The sequence below is a fragment of the Carassius gibelio genome, chromosome B24 (assembly GCF_023724105.1).
Source record: "Carassius gibelio isolate Cgi1373 ecotype wild population from Czech Republic chromosome B24, carGib1.2-hapl.c, whole genome shotgun sequence".
In the NCBI taxonomy this organism is placed as follows: domain Eukaryota; kingdom Metazoa; phylum Chordata; class Actinopteri; order Cypriniformes; family Cyprinidae; genus Carassius; species Carassius gibelio.
This window is the reverse complement of record NC_068419.1, coordinates 18,213,941-18,241,211: the sequence shown is the minus strand read 5'-3', so window position 1 is coordinate 18,241,211 and position 27,271 is coordinate 18,213,941. Positions and strand designations below refer to the sequence as shown.

At 36.3% G+C, this 27,271-nt stretch overlaps 1 protein-coding gene across 4 annotated transcripts in view; it reads left to right on the top strand.

Annotated features, from left to right (window-relative positions):
• Window positions 1-27,271, top strand: part of LOC128013213 (partitioning defective 3 homolog) — a 421,775-nt gene that overhangs the window by 173,248 nt on the left and 221,256 nt on the right. For 2 of the 4 annotated variants that reach the window (XM_052596020.1, XM_052596019.1), the window contains exons 5-6: window positions 1,784-1,921; window positions 26,206-26,309. In XM_052596020.1, coding sequence (XP_052451980.1) covers window positions 1,784-1,921; window positions 26,206-26,309 — 242 coding nt within the window. The remainder of the gene's footprint in view (window positions 1-1,783; window positions 1,922-26,205; window positions 26,310-27,271) is intronic. The other 2 variants (XM_052596022.1, XM_052596023.1) reach the window with 1 other exon arrangement.

Below are 27,271 nucleotides of genomic sequence, written 5' to 3'. Positions count from 1 at the left end.
GAACAGTTTCAGTAAGCTATAACTATATTAGACACTACTGTACATATTTAGGTAAACTGGTATCAATATCAGTAAAACCCAATTTGTGTAATAACTAAGCTTTTTTAATTGGTAAAGTAGTTTCTTGCTTTAAAAAAAATAGTTTGGACTACAATGTGTGTACCACAGGAGAAAATAAGTCAACTAAGGCTCACTGGAAGAAAAAAAAAAAAAAAAGGTTTCTGATGACATATCTGCAAAATTACATTAAGTTGCTTCTTGCATGTTTTACAGCACCTTTAAAGTGAAATGTTCAGTGAGTGGTGCGAAAATTTATTCGTTTTTTTAAAGAAACTAATTAATATGAAAGTAGCAATTGTTGTTGTACAGTGCATATTGCAGCGTTTCAGAAATTAAATGCCCTATGAGCGGAGCTAAAAGGATACTAATAGTAATAACTAATAGTGTTAATAAAAGCCATTGTGAGATAAAAGCACATTTGGTGTAGCTACCATACCATTTTATTTTGCTTCTAGTGATTCATGTTTCACAGGATCCATATGTAAGCACAATGCAAATGTAATGCTTTACCAGGTAGACTACCGAGCAATTTTACTATTTCACAGAAAGCATACATATGGAGTTGGTTGTGAGATGCAAACATGAAAATGTGTTTGTTTACAAATCATGCACTATGGTAAAAGTGTTTTAGGATCCACAACTCATTCTTCCCACTGGTCACTCTTTTGCGACTAATTTTATCAGCTGGTTGCACGATTTGGTCACAGTATTGTTTGTTATTAAATTTTCTGCGCTGCAACATGGGATTAATCATTGCATGCTGATGAACTTTTATCATAGTTTATAGTTATAAGGAAACGAAAGAGGTTAACATTCAACCCGCTCTTTTTAATCAGTAGTATTATTTGTTTGAAATTTGGGAACGAGGAGTTTCTATTTTGCCATGTTATAAGCCGTGCTTTAATAAGTTATAAGTGCTTTTTCACTTTCAAATTTGCAATCGGTATCATGTTTTACCAGAAGAGATAATTGTCTGTTTTGCTTACGTGTACTGTACATCTACACACCTTTCACTTTTTAAGACTAAAACAATTATTCTTATTTAAAAAGCACACCAACAACCTTCACTCGCCTGCTCTTTTTCTTGTTCTTTGTCTGGATCTGCCGTTGTTTCTTCGGCTAAGGTACTGCCTTTAGATGTTGAGTCATATTTGCTAAAATATGAGGTAATAGACTTCTTCATCATCATGATCAGCAAAAGTCAGTGGGACCTGAGTGACCAGGTATACCTGAAAGAATGATAGAACAGCTGAGGAGGGAAAGTGAAAGAGACTGACTGAATGCACCATTAAATGAAATTGCCTCTGCATTAATTTTAAATATAATTATATAAAAATTTTACAGTCACACCAGTTGGACCTCTTAAAAGATATTTGCCTAACCAGGTTGAAAAATGGTTGCATAATGCAACTGTTTATTCGCAGTCTAGTGCCCCGTCATAACATAGTATTGTGCAAGGAACCATGTGAAAATAAGTGTATATTAATCGTTTATCTGCCCTATTTCTCATCATTTGTATAGGAATTAAAGATTTTAGTATTCATTTCAACTGGAAAATATAGGGAATTATTTTGCCAAAATGTAGGTAGAGGCATGTTTTTCAATTGAGCTTATGTTGAAGAGTTTTTGTCTTCTAACGAGTAAATGATGACAGAATTTTAATTTTTGGGTGAAAAAAAATGGTGTAAACATCCTCTTTCATCACCCTCGTTGTGTTTTCCAGGGTAAGGGTCTGGAAGTGTATCGCAGCTTGCCTCGTGATGTTGTCCCCTGGGCCACCCAGTTTCAGAGAGAAAACGCTCGCTCTTCCCTCAGTGCCAACCATCCTATGGTAGACCAATGGCTTGAGCGTCAAGAGCAGGTACTTTTCAAGAACTCATCCGTATATACCCAGCTCCTAAGTGCCTCTTAACTCCAGTAAACTGCGCTGATCTATAAACTTGTGTAGTTTTTTATTGGGGATTTTTGTTTGAGTTAAAATTGGATTCAGGAGTCAAGGGGAGATTATTGAATATAGCACACAGTAAAAAAGGATTTCAGAGAGAGAAAAATACTAGAAAACAACACCCACGTTGATGGATGAGGATTTGACTAACCTTACAAAATGAGGGCCACGGTCTCCATAGACGTGGATGCTGAGTATCTTTGAAATTCAGCTCTTTTGTCAATGTATTGGTGGAACCATCTCAAGCAGTGTGGGAGGTGTTTTGAATTCTTTTCCCTCTCGCTCAGAGGAGAGAAATAAAAGAAAGAGGTGAGGAAGGAGATTGAGATGTTTGAGGTGCCCGGTGTGCTGTGGGGAATTCACTTATTAATTTTCCCAATTGATTTTCTTGAACCGCCTGCATCCATTTCACTCTTTCCCCCCGCTTTTCTTTCTTTGGCCCATTGAAACAACTGTGACAGAGGTTTCGGCTTCTTGTTTGCAGTTCAGGTGGTCGCTGCTTCTCATTCCCCAAAAGCTTGAGTTGGCTCACAAAGAACCCCCATCACCTCCACCTCAAGGGCCCGTGGCACTGAGAGTCGTGCATCATCATTAGGGAAGTCGTCTTGCATGGAGGAGCCTCTGGGTTGGATGTTGGACTGCTGGTGGGTTGAAAGGAGCAGTCAGTCAAGGCCTGGGCTCAACCTGACAGACTCATTCATTTGAGCTTCAGTCTATTACAGCTTAGCCTGACCCCCCAGTCGGTTGCCCACCTCGCATCGCTCTTACTTGCTTTTTCTCTCTCTCTTTCTCTTTCTCAAGGTATGCGGTCGTAGCACCTCTCTTTTCTCATTACTCCTTGCCTGTTTCCAGCCCCTTTGCCCTCATTTTCTCTTTTAGCAGGAAGTGGTTATTTGAAGTGACAGACAGATTTCAAGACAGATGAAGAGGTTCTGTTGCTATTCAAGCACATTAACACACACATGCACACACACAGAGTAGGTTGAAGCTAGTGTTAGGGCTGTACAGTTAATCAAATTTCTAATCACAATTACAATTATGGATGCCGCAATTACTTTATCATTCAAAGTGGCAATTAATCTTTCAAAGTCCACTTATGTTATTGTGCATGCCTAAGATGCATTTTATTTCTTTCTACATGTTGTCATTAGGGTTTTTCGCCATTATTGTAACTTTAGTTTTAGTATAACATTATAATACCATTCATATTTTTTTTATAATTTGAAGAAACCAATCCGATGTATAATTGACATTTGAGGCTTATTACAATAGAAAAGCACTAAATGTTTTTCAGTTAGAGTCTTTTCAGCTTGTTTATTTTTATATAAAAAATGCAATGCAATTACAATGCATTAAAATGCATGCAGTTGCATCAAACAATGGTATAAACATAATTTTTTGTAAATTGTGATAATTATAATTAATAATCACAATTACAATTTCCAATGGAATAATCGTCAATTTATAATTTTTTGTCATAATCATGCACCCATAGTTAGTGTAGTTTATAGTTCAACTCCCTTTCTTAGTAATGATTTGTTAACCTATTATTTATAAAAAGAATAAATAATGATATGATTTTAATTAATTTTCACCTAAAATGTTGTCATTGCTTATTTGGAATGACATAAAGGCGTGAAAGTAATTTTAGTTTTAAAATCATACTAATAAAAATTTGTATGAATCAAACTGCTTTGAGTCAATGACTGCAACTGCTTTTGAAAACCACTTTATTTTATTACTTTAAAGATATGTCATATGAATATGTTTACAAGTAATGCATAATCTTGTAATGTTTGGTAACGGTATGTTTATGGTTTTATTGTTGTCATTTTGTATGTCAGTGTGCAGTACTGCAGTGTGCAAACATTTTTGAGTAGTTTGTTTAATATTGTACTGCGCCATAGATCCACAAGTATGTCACAAGTAGTGGTTGCACGACTTCTGATTTCTACTAGTCGATTTTTTATTAATAAAATACTTGAGTTACTCAACTACTTGTGGTTCATGCTACTGTAAATGAAAAGACATTAAATTGTTATTTTATCAATAAATGCGTATTGATTCAAAGACTTTATTACATATTACATAAATTACATATTTCAATTTTCATGAAACAGCCAGTATTTGTTTTTGTGTCTGTAACAATCACAAAATTTTATGTAAATGCATTCGGATACAACGTCGAACAGTATCTTTTTTTCATAGTTATCACTGAACATGTATGCCATGTTAAACTAAAATAATTATTCATTTCTAAAATAATTTTTATCATGCAAGCAGAGAGATGACAAACGCTTAGTGATGATTTGAACATGACTGAATCAATTCAATGCGCACATTTGTAATGAAAATTACAAATACGGATACATTTTCTACTTGCCCTACATATTTGCATCTTTATCTTTTGCTATTTTACCCGGCACACACACATTTGTTTAGTGAAGTTCATTAAACACAGACTCTTTAAGTAAGTCTTAATGTTTAATGAACTTCACTAAAGTTCATATGTGTGCCGTGCAAAATAGCAAAAGATAAAGATGCAAATATGTAGGACAAGTAGATAAGGTCATAGAAAGTAACAACTACACGCAATATTGTAATCCTAAAATTCACGTCGTACTTGCAATCTCTTTGTGCGCATTATGGTTAGTGCATGCTCGTGTAGTTGATTGTTTCCGACAGCGACGATTAGTGGTTGAAGTACTCGACTAGTCTATGCAAGCCCTAGTCACAAGTCAAGAACGTCTTCATGTTTTATATGCACTCAGTCTGTCTCATAGATATGACAGTTGCCTCTACTAGCTCATTACAAAGTTCTCAGCAATTATGTCTTTATTGCCATCTTAAATATCCATTTAATCTTTCATTTCCACTTTACTTTTATTGGCTCTAATTGTTTAGTTGCCTTCCTCTTCACATCCGGCTCAGTTCGATATAGCCTCCATTCTATTTGCATAATGTTGTGGCTTTTTTATAGACCTTAAGTATGCTACTTAATTAAGCTTGGCTATTTTCTCTTTATTTACCATGTCAGGCATGCCAAAGTATGCATTATAAACAACTCGCCGGGAGACATTTCTTTCATTTTAAATAACTTTTTTTTCTTGCTTTCTCTTCTTTTCTATGAAAAGCATAAGTAAACATGATGAACAGACACTATCATACCTGCAACAGAAAACTTTGAAATAACTAATCACTTAAATTACTTTGGAAACATGAACTGGGAAGAACGAGGCCTCAAAATTAAAGTTGAATGATGCAATGTTAACAGGGTCACTCAGTGTCAGTCATTAAATAACAGTTAATTTCATTGAAATACATAATATATGACCGTATATTAATTATGTTTAGGGTCCGGAATCGTTAGAAATTTTCTGATTCAATTAAAATAGTTAAACAACTATTAAAAATTGTGGTAAGGAAAAATAAACAATAATCAACTACTCAATGCTCAATTCTGTTTATTACTTACTGTCAACTTAATTCAAAGGTTGTCATTGTCAGAATTTTACCTTCATTGAATGTAGTGTTGCTGGAAGGTAGTGGGTAATGTTGAGTAATGCTAGTCCATCAATCAGAATATGCTTCCAAGTTTATGTTTTTTACACTATCAATAAAGTTTTGCTTTTCAAGCAGGAATAAGATGGTTTGCCAAATAGTCCCTTGAGGGCTAAGACTATAGGAATATAAACTGTTATAACCATGTATACACACTCCATAAAGCCCCTATTTTAGAAATATTAATGCAGTCAGGAGATGGCGTGAAGCAATGAGTGCTTTTTACTAGGGCTGCAGCTATCGATTCTTTTTGTAATCAATTAATCTAGCACTTAATCTATTGATTAATTGATTAATCTGATATTTTTGTGTGTGTTTTTAAACAACCAAAACAAATAATGCATAACGAAAATTATGTGGCTGTAAAATGATCAAGCATTTGGCTTGAAAAAATACAACAAAAAAACAACAGAGGTATTGGAAAGATCTGTTTTATGTAGATTTCTACACCTGCAGCATTTACCATTAGGCTACTAACAAATTATATATAATTTCTCGGGTAAGCCTATTTGCTATGGTAACCTAGCAACATGTGTGCGTGTGTGTGTGTGCCATGCGTGCGTGCGTGCGTGTGTAAGGAAGAGTGATAACCCAGTCAGACCAGTTGCTTCATTGCAGTTTTGTACAGCAGAAATTCATAAATTCATTTTCAATAGAACGCTGCATTTGGCTTGCATCACTTTGCATTGCGGTGCATTTTAGGTGAAGCATCTGTTTGAAAAATCACATCACAACATCACGTCCCAGTGTATACAGTAAATGCATGCTGAAATTATTGTTGCATGGCTACATAAAAGTTTAAGCATATGTGATGCATTTCCGCGACTGGTCTGACTGGGCTTGAGAGACACGAGGGTGCATGCGTGTGTGTGTGTGTGTGTGTGTGTGAAGGGGTTCTTTTTTTTAGGCTATACTCTCTTGCAATTGAACGTGAATACGTTTACTACAAAAAAAACATCAAAGCTAAACATCATATCTAGTCAAACCGCATTATGACATCGCTACAAACACAGTATGGGATTAAAATCAGCGAACAGCAATGCATAGGCTTAGGCTACGTTACCTTGTTTCAGCGACACTTGGTGAAACAGCATGGAGTGGATGCTTTCGGTTCTGCTGTGGAATGCTAGGTCTACTTTTCAGTAGACACATTGCACCTTGTTCTCTTCTTTTTTTAAGAATGTAATGATGCCAAACTTTAGACATTCTCTGCCGTTTATGGACATCTTTACTCTCCGGCATCGCGCCAACTAAATTCAAAATGTATCACGTGATGTACATTACACTAGAACCCTCAGATTGTGTTCCAGATTTGTTCCCAATGTTTTTAATTGCATCCTGACGTGTCAGTCTCTCACGTTCCCACCTGGTGTTCTAACAGCGAGGTGCTGCTGCGCCTTTCCATTGGGGATTGTGTGAATGGCATTTCCTTTTTCATTTTTAAAATGTTCCTCTCCCTAGTGATGAATTAGAAATGACCCATCTGGGCAGGAAGAGGGCAACATGAGGCTTCGGCTGTGGATTTGTGGGTAATGCAAAGTGCGGAAAGGTCATAAGGTCTCCTTATTCTGGAACAAGAGAGACTGGATTTGAGAATTTCACCATCGAATGACTGGTTGCATCTTTATTCAAGTCCAGCTTCAGTATCTGTTCATTTTATTCATACAGCACTATACGATAATGTGAATTAGGTTAACTCGGAATGAAGCTCTGTAAGTGACCAATATTACACTTTAGCTGGATTTTTTATATGGATTATGGAGATAGAATGCCATTTTTGTGTAATAAATTTGACATTTTCCAAGAATTACTCTTTTTCAGAAGTACTGCAAGAGGCTGGCAAATCAATGATTTATTATTAAGTGCAATTTTCTACTAGTCATTTCTATGTAATGAAAGTGGACAAGGTGTTATTTAACTGTAATTTAGTTTTTTTGTGTGTTGTATAAGAAGTTCTGAAGACATTTTTACAAGTTTTTGTGGTTTTCATTGTCCATCATTGTGTAAGATCAGTCTAATTCAGGTAATGGAGGCTCCTAATGTCAAGTTGCTATTGAAGTTCAGTTTTGAACGTGAACAATGCTGAATGGGTGTAATGAACAAAACCATCAGAGTGCACTTGAAAAAATTTGATATTTAATGGTATAGATTTTAGATATGCGGTATTAGAAATGAATCGTCAGATCCATGTGTTTAAATATCTGCAATACATCACTGAAGAACGCCCTGTTAGACTGACATTAACAGATGTTTGCAAAACATATATGATAAATAATGCATGTGAATTAACTCTTTCGGAAGTTGGTACTCAAGAAAGATGCTAGAATTTGATGCAATATTTTCCAGAAAATGCATTTGTACGCTCACAACAATTATGTTTACATTTACTCAGACACTGCTGTTGGGGGAAAAATGCTTTTACTGATACCGATACTGATTAGGTAACACTTTATTTTAAGGTGTCCTTGTTACACATGATGCATATAATTTTATAATTACAATAGATTATGCGTAATTACATGCAAGTAACCCCAAGCCAAACCCAAATCCTAGCCCTAACCATATAGTAAGTACATGTAGTTAATTGATATTACTCGGTGCTTAAATCTGTAATTACAATGTAACAAGGAGACCTTAAAATAAATTGAACTAATTAAATGTTCTTGTACATTTTACAAATGCATTGATCTGGTGCACTAATATTAAGAGTTCAGACCTCTTTCAGTGACCAAAATAAAATTTAAAAAATTCATAAAAAAAAAGAAAGAAAAAAAAAGACTGCATTGATTTCAAATATTGTACTATTGTAATGCAGGTGCTCTGTTAAAAATAAATATTAATAATTAAAAATAAATAATAATAATAATAAAATAAATAATAATTATAATAATAATAACAAAAGGAAATAATAATAATAGCAGTTTGAGTATATTTTTTCACATCGGTAAAACTACAATACTTATGTCTTAATTGTAAGTGCTAAATCATCAAGCTATTATTTTATATTATAGTTTTTTCAAATTCTGTAATCCACTGTCCACAAAAATTGTGTGAAAATGTGAAAGTAACTGTGTAACTGTCACATGTTACACTCCCAAATGCACATTAAACTCAAAACATTGGATCTGCTCATGTGTAAAAGAACATGCTCCCTCTCTTCACTCTGAAACATGCAGCACAACGGTCTGTTTACTGCAATTTAAGTTCCCTACGCCACTGTGTTTTCGTTTGTAGTTCGATTGATAACTGTGTTGACAAAAATAATGAGGCCAAAACAGTGCCATAGTGATCTTTTATGTTATTATGCGAAGTGAAACATTATAAAACTGTGGCAGGCTTCCACAGTCTAGGTAAATGAAACCGACAAGGTATCGTTCATGCTCGTGGCACATAATGGGGGAAATCGTTAGGTTTACTCCACTTCTACAGAAGCTAATTAATTGTTGTATTTACTGCCCAAACAGTAAACCACCCTTCATCAAAACTCTCTACCGGAGATTGTCTGAGGTATAGATTTACCTCACATCCTGGTGAAACAGTACAGAGCGCCTCTGCGTTTCATCTTCCTGACAGAGCAATAGCAGATTGGTTTTGTGGCTGGAGGATTCTGCGTTCTCACACTCTGTCTTGTTTTCTGCTCGTCCTCCACAGGTTTTGTTTCCACTCTTTTCGAAAAATGAATCCTCTCCCTTCTTTTTCATCTGTTCCCTCGCTCCCATTTCTGTAGACAAGACAAGGGATTCTTCCCCTCGGAAGGTTTCAAATTCTTTGTGGTTACTTTTTCCCTCCTTCTCGTATGTGTTGCCTTTTACCGTGTGTGTGCAACAGTAACACACACACATTTCCTGCCGCAAGCATAGCAAACCTGGCCTGTAGGTGCTGCTCTGATCTCACTGTTTGAACCCTCATCCAAGAGGAAAGAAACAAAGAGAAAAGGGCAGATAGAAGAAACCCTCTTTCCCTTGGCTCCTGTGAAAGGCCTCCCCCATCATACCACACACACACACACACACACACTGTGATTATTCACAGTGCAAATGGCAGCCCACCAGAGAGCAGCTCCTACAAAGAAACCCAGACAATGCAACCTGAGACACTGCTAAGCTCAGCCTAGCGTAATTAACTGCCTCTGCCTTGTTCCTGCTTGCTGGCTTCGTCCCTCACACTCATTTGGCTTCCATTTATCCATGTAAACAAATAAAACACATTTCTTTTGCACTTTCCTATGAAGCTACATTGCAATGAGCTTCAGCGATTTCCAAATGAGGCCCATCATCAACACATTAGCGAAAGCTTTATTCAGTATTGCTGAACCGAAGCGCCTGTTGATCCAGCTTCTTCTCTGGCACACCGACTCGCTTAAAAACATTTGAGTGCAATTTCACCCCCTTTTCCTCCTGTCTTTGAGTTTAAGATCTGTAGTACGTGATGGTCTAGATGTCGGTGAGACTCATAGCAGAGTTCAGCTAATCTCTGAGGGACAGGTTGGTGAAGTAGACATTAAATCTGACCTTTAACCCCTTAATCTAATGTCTTGGGCTCCTCACTTTCCCCAGGCCCACAGATGACACCATTCAACCTTTCTGAAAAGCTTTCCTCACAACGCATCCAGGCTTGTCCTGTGGAGAGCACTTAGTGAACTGAAACCATTCTACTCCATTAACCTGCCACCACTGGCCCAAACTATGACCTTTTCATGCCACTCCATCTGGAAGCAAGTGACAGAACCTTCCCAGAAACCAGTTTGAGGTTGTGGTTGAGATTTTGAACACTAGGTTCGAATGGCCCAAGCTGGTCAAAGCTCTAGTCAAGATAAGACCAGCAGCAAACCAGCTCCCTTGTTCCATAAACTAACTACCTTAAACTAGTATGGGCTGTTTTTGTCTCTGAATAGCCAAAGGAAACTAAATGCAAGCTTTTAAAGATAATTGGCTACACATTCTGTACCATTTGTGCTTGCTGCAATCCAGAGAATCCGATTTATTTTATTTTCTGCAGTCAGAATTTTTTCTCTTCTGAAGTGGACTGAGCTCTGGATTCAAGTGACAGAACCTTTCTGGAAACTCCCATTTGAACCAGTTTAAGGTGGTGGCTGGGAATTTGAACATGGTAGGTTCTTTTGATTGGTCCATTGTTCATAAGCTGGTCAAAGCTTTGTTCTGTGGTTGACTATCTGGACTACAGCAAACCAGTCCCTTTGTTCCATAAAATACCTTAAACAGGTATTTTTTATTGTCAGCAGGACCCTTGACCAAGATCTCTTCTGCCAGCTCATCACTCATCCAGTTGGTCAGCCAGGTAAATGAGCCTGGACAAACTGCCTATGATGTTCTGAAAACCAGCTACTACTTTAAAAGGATAGTTCACCCAAAAATGAAAATTCGGTCATTAATTACTCACCCTCATTTTGTTCCAAACCTGTAAGATCTTTGTTCATTTTTGGAACAAAAATTAAGATTATTAGATGAAATCCGAGAGCTGTCTGACTTTCTGTAGACATGTGTCGTGGTACTCTTGTGAACGTGCATTGAAGACTGGCACAGAAGAGAATAAAGTTTTTAATAAATTTTTGTTTTCTTTTTGCAAAGACAGTATTCTCATAGCTTCAAAATTTTGATTGAACCACAGATGTCACATATACTATTAACAATGTCCTTAGTACCTTTCTTGGCCTTGAACATGGCTGTTGCATTGATGTCTACTGAGGATCAGAAAGTTCTCGCATTTCATCAAAAATATCTTCATTTGTGTTGTGAAGGTTAACAAAGTTCTTATGGGTTTGGAACGACATGAGGATGAGCAATTAATGTCAGAATTTTCATTTTTGGTTGAACTATCCCTTTAAGCCAGTTTTATTTGGATTTTCAATCAGGCAAAAATGCATGAACTTTCAGAATTTCTCATTGCAAGTCTACACCATCCTTTCTGCAGCTGTCCTCACTGAGTGACCCAGAACAGATACATTTAGAAGGTGACCTCTGTTCCTATGTACTTCTGTGGTGATGTCTGAGAACACACTGTTTTCTTCACCTCTGCTTATCCCTGCTTAAAGCTGGGAAGTCTTTGTGTCACTTTAGGATGTGCATCAGGTTTGACATTTGTTGTTGATATCATAACACAGTTCCTTTGTTTCTGCTCCTGCCTGGTATTTAGTGGAGCTGGTCAAGGCCACTTGACTTACTTGGACTTGGTAAATAATAGTAGATGATCTACTATACTGTTTTATTTCAGATAATTATTCGGACACTTAAAATGGGTCAACTTCCTAGTCACCAATCTGGTGTGGTGTTGCAATAAAGCTTAAAGCGGAGAACTGGAAAGTTGTCAGCTCAAACTCTATCAGGTTACTCCTGGAGCTGTCCCCTATATGTCCTACTACTATATCTAATGCAGATTTATTCAAGGCTGTTTTGTGTCCTAATTCTGGCTCCTTGGTTGCATAAATTAATGTCTTACATCATAATAGACCACCAAACTTTCTCACTGACATTCACATTTCTAATGGATCAAACAGTCTGGAAAGTTCTTTGGTCTGCCTGAACTACGAGAACAATTGCTTGGCTCTGAATAGAACAGCCAAAGGAAAGCTATATTAAGATGCAAGCTTTTACAGATATCAGCTATGCATTTTGTACCTTTTTTTGTGCTCACTGCAGACTTTTTTCGATCAGTCCAGAAGCATTCGGTCAGAATCTCTCTCCCTTTTGAAGTGGACTGAGCTCTGTGGCTAGTCGAGATATATGTCTCTTATCTCATTTATACATGAGAAAGTGGCATTTTGGGATTTACTTTCACCACAAAGCATGGCATTAGAGAAAGAGACGAGACGATATGAGTTTGAAGAAATGACTGCTGTTGTTGCTTTCGTTCTCTATCCATTGACTTTCTAGTCCAAGATATTATTTGCTTTTGCCATGTCATTGTCTTAGCATAAAATAGTTTCCCCACACTTCTTTTGTAAAGGAAAGCAATTTGTAGCAACAAAGCAGTATATCTGGGTTACAAGAATTAGGCAACACAAGGAACAGTGATCATTGGTGATGCAGCAACATTGAAAAACTTTATGCAATGATGAACAATGCAATGTGGCAACTACCAATGAGAGTGACAGTGAAAGTCACATGATCAAACTTGTGGTACAGTGGTCGATTAGGAGTTTCTACTGGTAAAAACCCAAAAGACAACCTCATTGTGAGCAGCCTATCAGAATCAGGTTTCATGAATGCCGTTACAATGTTAACTTTGAGACAACTCAGCTCAGAGTTGCTTGCGAAAGTTCACATTTTTTATATCAATCCTCTTTTCTAGCTTCTCTATCTATATTCAAATTTCTGACTGAACAACATGATCTAATCAGTCCCTGTTTTATGCAATCATGCAGAATTTTCCCTCAGGGATCAATAAAGGATGCTTCTCTATCTTTGGCATGGTGTGAAACTCTTTGCACCTGTCATGCTGACAAAACACAAAGCACATCTTCCTTTACCTGTAACCGTGAGTCAGTCCCCCACAACAATGCAATCCTGTTCATATTTCACCATTATTTATGTTCTTTCTTTCCTTTCAGCCACTCTTCTATTTCTGCACGGGTGATTATGAGTGTGTTATGTCCTGATTAGAATTAGTGAGTGCACTTTGTGCTCTGCTCTACAGAGTGAGAAATCACTCTCTCAGTGAGAATAATTGATCCTAGGCCCGGTTGCCAGCTCATTACCCACAAATCATAGCAGGCTGGGGCAACTTAGCAGGAGACAATAATGACTTTGGGGAATTTGGAACCCCACTGTGGTGAAAACTGCTGTTACACTAAGGGCACATCCGAGGTGGGGAATCGTACGAAGAGGTGTACGAAAGCTGCGAGGCAAATCAAGAAGTGGGGTTATGCTACTGATATTAGATCTGTCAGAGGCGATGCAAATGACTAAAGCGCAACAAACTGTGAATGAAAGTAAAACAAGGCAATTCTCCACAAATAAACTGGACTTCATCCAAGCTCTGTTGTTGATGGACTGCGGGAGTTAGCCATGCTTGAAAAGCGCTAACATCCATCAAAGGTTTTGCATTTGTAACAGACAACTTCCTTTAAAAGACAATTTTGGCGTTAAGTGGCATCTCCCTTTCTTGCTCTCTCCAGCCAAGCGCTCAACACCTGGAAATGGGGGTTATTGAGGGAAGACGTGTCACGGTTTACACAAATAGCAAAGGGTCTTAAAAATTCACACATTTTTGAAAGCTAAGAGGACTGTGTTCTTCCACACATATTAGACTAAATGCTCTAGTGCCATTTATTTGGATGACAGCTACGCGATGAGGTGGAAGATAGACTTTGGGGACTGTCAGTATCCGATTTCCCAGCCTTCCTGAATAATTCATTCCTATTTGCGTGTTTTTTATTTATTTTTTGCAGTTTTCTACTCTCGGTCCCAGTTCATATTGTGAGTGTCTCCTTTGCTTCAAGTCATTTGTCTCAAATGAGTCCACTCCACAGTGTCCGTGTCCTTCGTACCACCGGGTCGCTTGCGTTCTTTTATTGCTTCCATTAGAGCGTAATGCTTTTAAGTTGCCATAGGAATATGGCCAACTGTAAGCAGCTCTACATCTGTGAATGGAAGCCAGGAGGAGTCCTTCTGCCCATTTAGAGAAAAGAGAAAAGCATTTGATTTGCATGAGTGGCGAAGAAAAGCAGAAGGAGCTGTTTCTGAATGCAGGTCTGCGGTGGCCATCTACAAATTGACAGGAAGGAGTGAAATGCAGATGCAGGCTGAGTGGAAGGTCTGTCTGCTTATTTCTTTCTGTGGGAAATGAAATCACTCACAAATTGATCTCTGCAGGATGAGGACCTCATGGTGGGCTTACTTGTTTCCATAGAGCGGGGAGTCCCTCAGTTCCATAACCTGGCTGTCCGCAGGTGAAGCGGAATGAATGCAGGGATGAATATGCATCAGTAGATGCTGTTCAGAAGTAAATCGTGCGTCACATGCTGTTATTTTCGTTGAAGACTTCGTTCCCACCAGTATGAGGCCTTTGCCAGTGTTCAGTTCTGTGAAATGATTGAAAGCCGAACCAGCTGTCCCTCAAGCGCCAGATTAAAAGTCATGAATAACAATATTCAAAATAAAAGTCTGTCATGAAAATATATTTGATGACTAAATCATTAATATTGTGATATCGATGACATCAAAACTAGTTTTTGGATTGAGAAAGTTAATTAATTAAAATTAAAATTAAAATTAAAATTAAAATTAAAATTAAAATTAAAATTAAAATTAAAATTAAATAAATTGTATGCATTTAGCAGACGCTTTTATCCAAAGCAACTTACAGTGCATTCAGGGTATCAATTTTTACCTATCATGCTGTGCTTGATAGCGCAATGCTCTACCAATTGAGCTACAGGAACACTAAAAAATGAATGCATACATACATAAAATCGTCATATCACATATCATATCATTTATCATATCATGTCATAAAACAGTTGCATTGTCTTGTAATTTATAGTATTATAATTTATTATAACAGGATTTTCTACTCATTTTTTTCCTTGTTTGTGTATATTTTAAGACTTCATGGAGTTTTGCCTTAAGGCTGGCTTCTTGTTGGACCTGCTGTGGTACTTTGAGTTATTGCTTTCTGCTTCATATGAATTCCGGTGTGCTTCAAAGACTTTCCCCCGTTCTCTCCTAGTGGAACAGACTCTAGAGTGGGAGGATGTCTTGGATGGTTGCACCTTTGAACCTGACTGATGCTTTTGTGATTGGTCTAAAAATACAGCAGGTAGCCCAGGCTGTCAATATATCAGAGATCTGTCTCGCAGCAGAATGTGGACGGAAAGACAATCAGCAATGTTTATTCTATAAAAGAAAAAGCTTAGTGCAAACTCGCTGACGTGCTTCTCCGCTCCACGCTTTCCTGTGTTTGTTCTTTCCTTCATTCAAATTTCTGCTCAAATGCTGGATGTGTTACTTTTGGCATATGGGCTTTTCAAGTGGGAATAGCAAGTCTGGATTTGTATTGTCTTGGAATATAAAAGCTGTCCCATTTCAATTGTTGGCCCCGGCTTCACAATGTAGCCAATGAACTTGGCGCTTACAAGATTCTTCCTATGAAGTGTCAACACTCGAATGAGCAGACTTCCTGTACAGAGTGAGCACACAGGAAGGGCCTTATCCTGTCATGAACCGAGGTGCAAGTGAGTGCAAACATTTGGATAAGAAGGTTAGCAGTGTCATGGCGTTTTTGTAAGAGAAGGGAACGCCGTCGACATGACTTCCCACTCCGATTGAAACAATACCGAAAGAATAATAGTCATTCTTGCTGAGTTTTGCCAAAATATGTCAGGAAACACAGCTAATGCTAATGTTCATTGACCTTTTGTCTTGCAGTCTGAACACAGAAATGGGCTGAAAGAAATCTTGTGAATTGTATTGAGTTTGGTAATAGCTATGTTTTGGCCATTTACACAAAGGAATTAATATCCATGTTCCCTCTCTGTCATTCACTGGATTCAGACGCTGCCAGCTGTACGTTCCCATCAATTAACTTGTCTCATTGAGTCCAGGAAAACGCACACATCCAGCGGCCTCCTCTGATCCCACTTCCAGAACTCCAGAAGAAAGACTGTAGACCACACACAAACCCTTCAGCTCTGGAAAACAGGAGATCATAGCGCAAGTGAATGCAAAGGGCTGCAAACAATCTGATTAATCAAATCCATTGTGATGATCTCCCAAAGTTAGGTTCATCAAGCATCTTTTTGCCACTTAGTTTTTTTTTTTTTTTTTAATCAGAGCAGGTTTTGTCTTTCTTTTTTGTAACCGATTGATCATGGGTTCAATTATCTGATTGATGCACCTCAGTTTTTGTCTGGAATCAGTGCTGATTGAAAGTTGATAAAAAAAAATAAAAAAAAGATTGAATCCAAGATTTTAGGTGATAATATAGCATAACGAGAAATTTATTAGCATTGTTTATAGGTTGGTCATTCTTTGACTGGGAATACCATGTTCTAACCAGACACTATGTATGTAATAAGATTTAAAATAAATAAATAAATCACAGCCAATCAGAAGAGTGTGTGGGCGGCGTCTCTCTGCATAAATATTAAATATAATGCATAAATATGAAATCATTTTAACATTATTAAAAGTACATTCTGAGTGACTGATTCCATATTTGTCATGTAATACACTGGTTTGTTCACCAGTTCACAGATTTAATCTTTATATTTCCTATCACTTTTTGCACAATCTGAGGGAAATTAATTACTAATTACATTAGTCACATTACATTAGACACTGAATACAGTTTGTATACTGTTGTCACGTCTGTATAAAATAACTAAAAATACATACATATATATATTTGGTTTATTATTATTATTGTTATTTGTTTATTTATTTATTTTTGTTGGTGGAAGTTGTTATATCCTGTGAGCGATGTCAAACCAAAAGTTTCAGTCCAATCCGATAACATTAACTAGCAATTTCAGGAGAAGACCAATCCTCTCCAGGTCAAAATGACCACAACACAACATGAAGTTTAAAATGTTGTGGCTAAGCAGAAGTGGATGCTAATGGCCTGCTCTCTCCAGGTGTTCTATACCTCTGTAAAACGAACTCTGAACCTCTGCTGTACTCTTGAAATTGCTGTTCTGTTTCCACTTTTTCCTACAATCTCTGCTAATGTCTTTATGAGCTCAGGTTTTTGTTGCTTTTTGTAATCACACATATGCTCAGTGACCTTCATGGCTTAGAGCCAGATTAATAGCTCCATACGGAGTTAGTGGGACGATCCTCCCTCTTAATCACTCCTAAATTATGATTAATCATGGAAAAGCAGTCGTGAGTGTGTGAGATGTGCAGCTCAAGGCATTCCAGAGGTACTGTAGCTTTAGCCATCTGTTTCTATATCAGGAGAGTGTGCTTCGGCCTAACTTTTAAGTCACATGGGTCTTTAGTCTTACTGTACCATGGCATCACCATGATTGTTTGACATGGTACTGTCAGAATGCAATTTCCTGCCATAACTCTACCAAGAATAATAGCATGATGTGTTAGAAATACTACTTAAATACCATGCTATATGGATGTAAAGTACTGTTAAATAAACTAAAGTTATATAAATTAAATAATTTTAAATATAAATTAATGATACAGATGTTAATATGTTAATTTATTATAACTGTGTTTGTGTGTGTCTGTGTGTGTGTGTGGAGTGTTGTATTTATTTATTATTTTAACAATTATTTAAGTTATTTTAAATAATATATTATTATTTATAAATAATACATTATTTAATCTTTTTTAAATAAATACATTTGAAAAAATATTTAATAATTTATTAATATTATTAGGGTTAATTTGTGCATATATATATATATATATATATATATATATATATATATATATATATATATATATATATATATATATATGTGATGTAATAATAAATTATTAATACTTTTAAATAATAATTTTTAGAATATATATATATATATATATATATATATATATATATATATATTTTATATTATATTTAACTAATTATATTCCTATATTGTTTTTTAATAAATCATCATCAATTGTTATTATTATTTTTTGAATCAATTATTCTTAAGAAACATTATTTAAGATTTGTTATAACATATCAGTCACTGAATATTGGGGATATGCTTATGGTCTTGTGATTTTGTTGTCACTATATCATTGGACATCCTTACAAAGAGAATAACTCTGACTAAACCAACAAATCACTTCAAAAGTGTTCCCAGACAAAAGCAGGCAGTGATAACTTGATTTTCAATAATTCATGTGCTCTTAAACCTCAGTGTGGGATATGAGAAAGTATTCCTGCCTGTGGTTATTGATGAAGGCATGCCAGTTAAAGGCACTGGCTGCTTTAGGTTTTATTATTGACTAAATGATTGATTTAAACCCTCATAATTAGCCGACCTAATTTAATAAAAGAGCAATTTAACGATACTGCAGCCCTACCGAAGCGTGCCGTGGCATTGATAAATATGCCTGTGCGTGTATGAAATCACAACTGACAGATGATGCATTCGGTGACTGAGCGGGAGAGCGAGAGAGAGAGGGACATTGACATGTGTCCCGTGTCCCACTGCGGGTCACTCTGACGAACTTCTGCTCTCCTTGATCTAGACAAATGTGAATTAGTTCACGCATCTGATTTAATTTACTTAATAGCATTAAGAACCTGTTTGCCTTTAATTTGCTCAAAGTAATCCTCGGCCGAGCCAAACTTTTATACTCCATTAGCGGTGACTTAAAAAACAAAGGGGAGACAGGTTTACAGGCGCTGGTGTCTGTGTTGATTTAAGTGTGGGGAAATAAGAGCTGAAATGCAGCGGCGGAAATAAAACTTTGCTCATTTGATTACAGGATGCCAGATTTCAACTGCTGCCTGATTTGTTTATGAGCATTCAGATATACTGATCGCCAAGTCTGTTTCTGAGGCTCATTTTTGAGTGTTTTCTTTTGTTTTGCTTTTTATGTTGATCTTTTTCTTTTCTTTTTGATGTTTTGTTTTGTGTTTTAGTAAAATATGTTGTTGTTTTTTGGTTATTAACACTCAAAATTGATATAATATGCACATGTTTTGAATTAAAATATATGAAATATAGGACGTCATATGATGATGATATATAAATATCAGTTTTCGCGCATGTGTGTGTGTGTGTGTGTTACACTTACATAAACATGCACATGCATCCATATTCCTATATGCATTATATAAACATAGTCTATATATGGAGATTTTAATTCTGAAAAACATCAATGCATGTTTATATGAAAAGTAAATGTAGTTAAATATCAAAGAAATACATTAAAAACGACAAAAACTAGTTCTGTGCAATGCTAGAGCTCTTTATGAGACTTTCAGCACTGAACAGAACTGCTAAAAGCAGAAAAATCAATGAATTAAAAAAGAAGAATAAAAGGGGGAACACATCTTATTTCAAGTGCTGAGCTTGTTTTGTCTGAAATAAAAGCAGTAGATAAGCTGACTCACTCCTTGCTGGCCCAGAACGAGTACATCTCTCCTTGAAGTCTCCTTCTTGACCCAGAGGTGCCATTACAGGGGAATATGAAAGTGTCTGAACATGAGCTCAAAAGGTAGAAATATTACCGGCTCGCTCAGCAGAGGTGCACCGTGAGCTTGACACACACTGACAGAGCTCTCATCTCTCGCCAAACAGCTGAGCCGATTTCCACAGGAGACAGATAATAATTGCTGGAGAGATGCTGCAGCTGAAATATATGTCATATTACAGAGGGTAAGGCTGTTGAGAAGAATCATACCGCTGTCACAAAACAAAACTCTGGTATAAAGTTATCCGGCCATTCTGTGATAATGCCATGTTTTCCAATGCGAGTTATGTAATCAGATTACTTTTTTCAAGTAACTAATAAAGTTATGCAAAAATGCATTACGTTTAAATTTCCAAGAAAATATCTGTTACATTTTCAAATAAGTATTAAGTGTATCATGTATTGACTGACAGCTCTCCTGTCCTCATGTTGAGGGAAATTGTGAATGAGTGCAGGGTGAACATGATGCTTACTGAAGATCTAACGTGAATGTGAACATGCATTTACTCAGCTCACCTGCACAGAAACAGGTTCAGTATTTCTCCAAACGAACAAAAAGCTGCAATGATGAAATGTTAAATAACACAAATATACTGGATCCCATGCATTTTATCTCTTTTTATTAATCAATGTCTTTGATGCTGACCTTCAGTGATCCAATTCAAACAACCATACTAATCTGAAGAGTGTAGAAGTTCTTCCTATTCAAATTCATTTCACTTTTGGTTTAAAGTGGCTTTTACATTTTCTAAAAAATATAACTTTTTTAATATTAAAAACAAACAAGCAGCCCAGGTGAAAAAGTAACACAAAAGTAATGTAACGCTTTACTTTTCACAAAAAAGGACACAAAAATTTAGTAACACAAAATTGTAATGCGTTACTTTTGAAAAGTAACTTCCCCAAAAATAACTTTCAATATTAAAAACAAACAAAGCAAGCACAGGACAGATGAGAAAAAGCAATGCAAACATAAAATAATGTTTCACTTTCCCGTAAAATGTAAGTAACACAATTAGTCACCTTTTAGAGAGTAACACAATATTTTAATGCTTTACTTTTCAAAGTAACTTGCCAAAAAAATTAATAAAAGAAATAAACACAGACAACCAATTCCAGTGTAAATGGGGAAAAAGTAACGTGATGCATCACTTTCCATAAAAAAAGTAACGCTACTAGTTACTTTTTAGGGAGTAACACAATATTGTAATGTATTACTTTAAAAAGTAACTTTCCCCAACACTGGTCACAGTGCTTAGTAGTAAAAATCAATTAAATTCGATTTACTTCCACTCAACAAGTCTTTCTTTTAAACAATGATGAATAAAGATTAATTTTTGCAATTATAGCTTCTCTTTGTTGCTTTGCTGATGTTTGTTTGTATTGATGTGTAGATTATTTTATCCATATTGAGGACATGAAAAATCCTTGAATGAAAAACAAGTTAATCTAAGATTTAATCAATGCGCAAGATGACAGACATATTACGAGGCGTGCATTAATGGATTTTACAGTCGCTTGTTAATATCTCCTGTGACATGATAAGTGTATTGAATGTCTATACCAAATGGGCTATATTTTTTCATTTGACACTCCAAGTAAACAGTGGCACCAGCCAAGCGCAGTGGGATAGTGTTCGTATAAGTAGATTACTGTTGTGGCTCAGCTTTATGTCCAGTAATGACTTTAGTCATCATTTAGGTCCTTTTAGCATTTGTTTCCCCAACACAAATACAAATAAGCGTCTCGAAAATGATGAGTAGTGTGATCCATTGACTGTTGTAATGGAGATTTTGTTTAACTGATGAAGTGACCCTGTGTTTGAAAGAAAGATGTGAAAAACCCAAGTCACGTTCAATTAACTCAGTCTAATTCTTTTAAAAGTCTAATTGAGGTAATAGGAGTTGCCTCTGAGGAACAGATGTACTATAATGGCACATTGTGGCGCCCGCACTAGGGCTTTCATCTCTATTTTTTTGGAGATCGGCTATTTTTTGAGTACTCTTTGGCTCTTGACCTTTATTTTTCCATTTCTTTATTGTCTTGAATGCTCTACATTATACAAACTCATTGGGTTTAAGTTATCACCTGCTAACCACAACGGCTCCTCATAAGGTTCACTAGTTCCTCCAACAAGACAAGTTACAGACAGCTGCAGTGTTTCTCACGCCAGACTAATTTGTTATGTTTGGCTTTTTCCGTGTTGTTTTTTGGGTGTGTTTCGCTGGAGGTAATTACCAACTTTTGTACGTAGTCAGGAACTGGAGTCAGGTCACTATTATTGGACATCGTAAATATTTGGATAGTCATTGTTTGAGAGACTCTGTAAAAATTGGCCGCTTCCTTATATTTTCTTTACGGTACATTTCCAGCACTTTACGCTGGACAAGAAAATAGTCCTTCGGTCAGTCTTGGGTTAAAAACGCAAAGCTGTATGTTTGCGTATAGATTTAAAGATATTCTCCCTCCAAAATCCATCTATTCCTGAGAAAATTGGCGAGAAAGAATGGAAAATAATTGTGTTTGCTTTTGTAGCAGTCTCACATAAACTCCACTTTGCAGCTTATCATTAGCCTACTGATTATTTATCAAACACAACACAAAACAACTCAATGAAATATGCAGTTTTGCACTTGAATATGCATTTAACTGTCTATTAAGTGTCAAAAATAAAACTTTAATGAATGCCAAATGTTGCCAAATCTAGTTCAGAAAAACAAAAACATCTTAAAGTTTTGTATACATGTTCATTTCTTCCAGTTTAGGGTGCATATTGTGTTAACCTTAGACTGAAAACTGGAACTGCTGTTTTCTGTTCACTGTGCATCAGTGGTGTAACTGCTGTATATGCATTTTTTACCAAAGCTTTTTGATATTGTATCTTTATTTCAATGAATCAATATCTTAGATCCCAAGATTGATCTTTAAGTCTATGCTATTTAAGTTGATGCATGAATAAAAGCTTTGTGTACTTTCGAATAAGAAACAAAGTGTTCATTTTATTAGACAATTCACTAAAACAATTTATGTCATCCACCGTGTCAAGTGATTATATTTCAGGGTAGAAACTTAATTTTAAAGTTAATGGAAAAACTAATTTATGTGCAATTAGCGTGTTACTTATTAATTTTTTACTGTTATAATTATTGTATCATGTACATATAAATAGCAATTAAATTTAATCATTTGTTGTTAACTGTAAACTTTAATACTATAGTAACGTAATAGGGCTCCATATAAACCTACAAACCATAACTTTAAAATTGAGGTACATACCGAAACACTATTTTTGTGTGCTGTTACACTAGCATGCATCAGATGAACTGAGGCTGTGAATGAAGTAGCAACAGTACAAACTCTTGTGGTTTCTGTGTAAATTCGACCTCAGACCCAGAGGCCAGAGCTCTTCTGTCACGTCACACCACCGTCACCTTCCTGATTTCATCTGGATGATCTGGATCTCAGATGCGGTTGTCTCCACAGACGTGACCTTCAAGCCCTTCAGCGAGGCATCGGTAGGCCTCTGTTTGGATTGTATCCCGCATTCTGGAGACATCACCCATTTCTTTCTATAATCCGGGTTCCCTGTGGAAAACTTTCTCCCTTCAGCTCCTCACGAGGCGGCAGTCTCTCAATGTGACGACCTCCTGCGTCTGCCAGGAACAATAATCTAATGCACTGTCTGTCTAATCGCCAGCTTTGTAACCTCTGGCTTCCTGTAACTGCTGCACTGAGTGGCTTCTGGCCTTCACCCAACTCACAAACACTCACATAACAGCAATGAAGCGGTGGATTCATCCCTTACAGCTGATGTCCATCTTCTCCTCTGGGGTGCCCAGTGAATGACCTTTCCCCCCTGTGCTGGGCTGATGCAGGAGCTTTCACAGGATCTCTCGTCTTGCAGGTGTTCAGAATGGAGCGTCTAGCCTGGTTTCTGTGTCCATCATTACTGCCTCCACCACAGGCAGAGTGACACTTTGTGTTGTGTGCGAGTCACTTTGTGACAGGGAGCACTCTCTGCTCTCAGCTCTCCTCACTCGGCTGCACAGGCTCTCAGGGTCTGATGTGACGACCCTCGCCGTTTTAGTTTATTTCTCACTGCTAATAAGCTCATTCCCTGGCTGCAGACAGCAGCATTCACAGCTGAATGGAGACTCTCCAGCACAGCTGCATGTCTCATGAAACTTTCACTTCTCCTATACTCTATATATTTATTCATTTTTCATGATTTTGCAATAATAGTTACAAAGTCGTGTTTCCATTTATTACTCTTTATTTTTTTAGGGGACGTCAATAGAAGTCCTGGCTCATTTTGAAGACAGATGTAACATTTAACCTACCATAATCATATAATTTAATATTTAAATATACTATGTCCAGATCATGCGAAATTAAATGACCTGAAATTATAGGTAATTATTAAAAGATTTTTTTTTCTTCACCCAAAATTAAATTGGATAGTAATGTCACAATGGGAAAAATATAATAATAACAATAATAATAATAGATTATGACAATAGAAAATAAATATAAAATTAAACTGGGTTTAAATAAAGCAATGCAAAATTGTAATATTGAAAACGTTGTATTTAAAGATACTTTTAAACCCAAGTTGAATTCAGAATCAGAAAATGCATGAAATGTTTTTTTATTTACCTTTTTTTATTAATTATGTTTTTATTTATTTTATTTTTTTTAAACATTATATATATGTATATATATAAAAATTATAGAATATTCTCACATATTTACATGTAATATTGTCTTATTATAATATAAATAATTTTCTGCATTTCACCACAGACTATTCTGCTGTCATGCTAATATATCAGCTATCATATTTCAGATATACAGACTTAAAGTCAGTGAGATATATTCACCTGTAAATTAGGAAATCTGACCCAAATTGATGCAATAATTCTTAATTCAGTGCTGTGGATGACAAGGTTTGATTGAATATTCCAGATCAAATATAATTAAGAGCTCTTCCACCCCAGCACTGTGATATAAAGACAAAAATCCAGCTATTTCTGCAGAAGAATCAGTGTATTGGGCGGCGAGTAGCGAATCGACTGTGTTTGGAGAGGCAATTGACTCATTTTCAGCAGAATAAGGTAACAGACCTGCTGCCACTTTTTCCGAGGTTTGCTAATACAATTTTCATGACCTCCACTCATTCTTTAACCTCTACAACAATAGAGAAATACAGAGAGATGAAAATAGGACCCCAGTCATCCTCTTCAGAGCGGCGGATGTGTGTTGTGGAGGGTGACTGTCTGAAAAGACTGAATGCATTTCCATATAAAGACGGAGAAGCGCTTATTTAGATGTGCTTGACATTTTGGTGAGAGGGGAAGGTTAAGGGTGAGACCGCTGGAATATTAATATCCGTGCCTAACAAACCATTGCAGACTCTCGCCCGTGTCTAGACACTCACTTGGCTTTAGAAATGATCCACAGCCAAAGGTTGGAGTGGAATATATTCAGCTGTCATTGGATAAACTTGATTAAGGGGATAGTTATTTTACATACGCATTAATTATTATTTATTTGTTTGCTTTATTGAATATACAGTTTAATCATATAGGTATATACATATGAATAACAGAGTGTGGTGTATGGGAATATTTTCGTAAATGTCAATCTTATTCTCATGCAAAGCTATAAAATCTAGATTATGCATGTCACAGTGTGCTATACAACAGCCTAACCATGAAAACTAGATAACAAATGTTTTATTTGATCTCAGTTAACATTTATTTTAAGTAACAATTTTTTTTTAACTATATATTTGCAGCATTTTTATATAATATAAAATAGTGTTCTATTTGTTTATGTTTTTAATACTTTTTTTTTAATTGCAATATTTTAGTATAACAATTTTAGTAGTTTTTTTTTCTCTAAAATAAACCTAAATTGAAAAAAAAAAAAAAAAAAATATATATATATATATATATATATATATATATATATATATATATATATATATATATATATATATATAAGTACAAAAATTAAAACCTACTTAAAGAAGGCTTTTGTTTCCTATTCGGCATGACTGAGCATTTCAAAGATATTAGCTGACATGCTTTTTGTGGTCAATCTGTCAATATGTTTGATGAGAGTCCTGCCTCCATTATTTGACAGGACCTTATTGTTCTACATTCTTCCAAGAATTGTAAATGACATCTGCACATATCGGACGTGTCAAGGGGTTGAGAAATAGAAAGACAGAGAGATGGAAATTAGATAAGGATAGCGTAAGAAACAAATGCACATCCACTCAACTCTTCTCTTATTCGATTAGCAGCAGACCTGAGTGCGGCCAGAGCCCAGACTGATTGATTGAATATGAATAATCGATTACAGCCATCGCTCTGATGTCACGGCCGTACTCTCACAGTCACTCTGATTTAAACCAGCAGCCATTACGCTCATCTGTGGCTCAATTCGATTAGAGCCAGCCAGAGATCGGCTGCTTTATGTGAGATGTGACTCACAGTGTGTTTCTCTGGTGCTCCACAGGAAGAAGAAGAAGAAGACGACGAGGAGAGAGCAGGCAACGGGAGGAACGGCAGGATAGAGCCGGTGGGACGGGCAGATTCATGTGTGGAGTCAGCTTCACTCGAGTGAGTCCTCACAGGGATATGAACAAATGATTCGGGATCCGCTTTCTGTCTTTCTCACAACCAACAACATCTCAGAGAGTTCCCTCCAAAAAAATAAGAAAGCTACTGAACACAAATGAGATATTGAGCAAACCGTACTGGGTGCTTTTTTCCATGCATTGGAAAACTGTGTAGCAACAAAAAAGTATCTTAAAACTAGTCCATACAACTAACAATATGATGTATTTTTAGAACAGATTGAAGTCTAACATGTGTACTTGTTTTATATTTTTCGTATCATAGTTGAGATTTTTTTTTTTTCATTTTATAACAGCTTAAATAACATTTATAGGTTAATTAAAAAGTGTGTCTCTCAACCAATAGCAAGAGTTTGGGGCGGAGCTATAATTTTTTGTTGACCAATCACATATGAGCTGTTTTTTTTATATTATATAATTTTATATCATTACTATCTACTAAGAATATTCGACTGTTTACATTTTATTTTCGGTATTTAGTTACCATTTTAGTAATATTGTTTTGTTTTCAGTTTTATTTATCATTGTACTAATCAATTTTTGGTTGATCCAGCCTTCAACTGTTAGGAAGCAATGACAGATTAACAGACCTCATCAGTTCATGTGCTCATCTTCTTTACTGCTGTTTGTTGTCCTGTCTTTATCCCATGTGTTCTTGCCATATGTTTCTCTCTCACAGGTGTAGTGTGCGCTCCCTGACTGTTAAAAACCCAGAAACGGCCCACTGCAGGCCTCCATCTGATCCTAATCACTTAATTGAAGTGTCTGTTTGGGTCGTCCATCGACCCGTGTGTTTTAATGGCCCCTGGGGTTATAGATGGACTCGTGCTGGGCTTGCAGCTCATAGCTGCTCATAGCTGCTCTGCCATGCTCGAAACTTTTAATGTATTGCCTTTTCCTTGTTTACTTTGGTTCTTTCTCTTGCTTCTCCTCTCATTGGCCTCA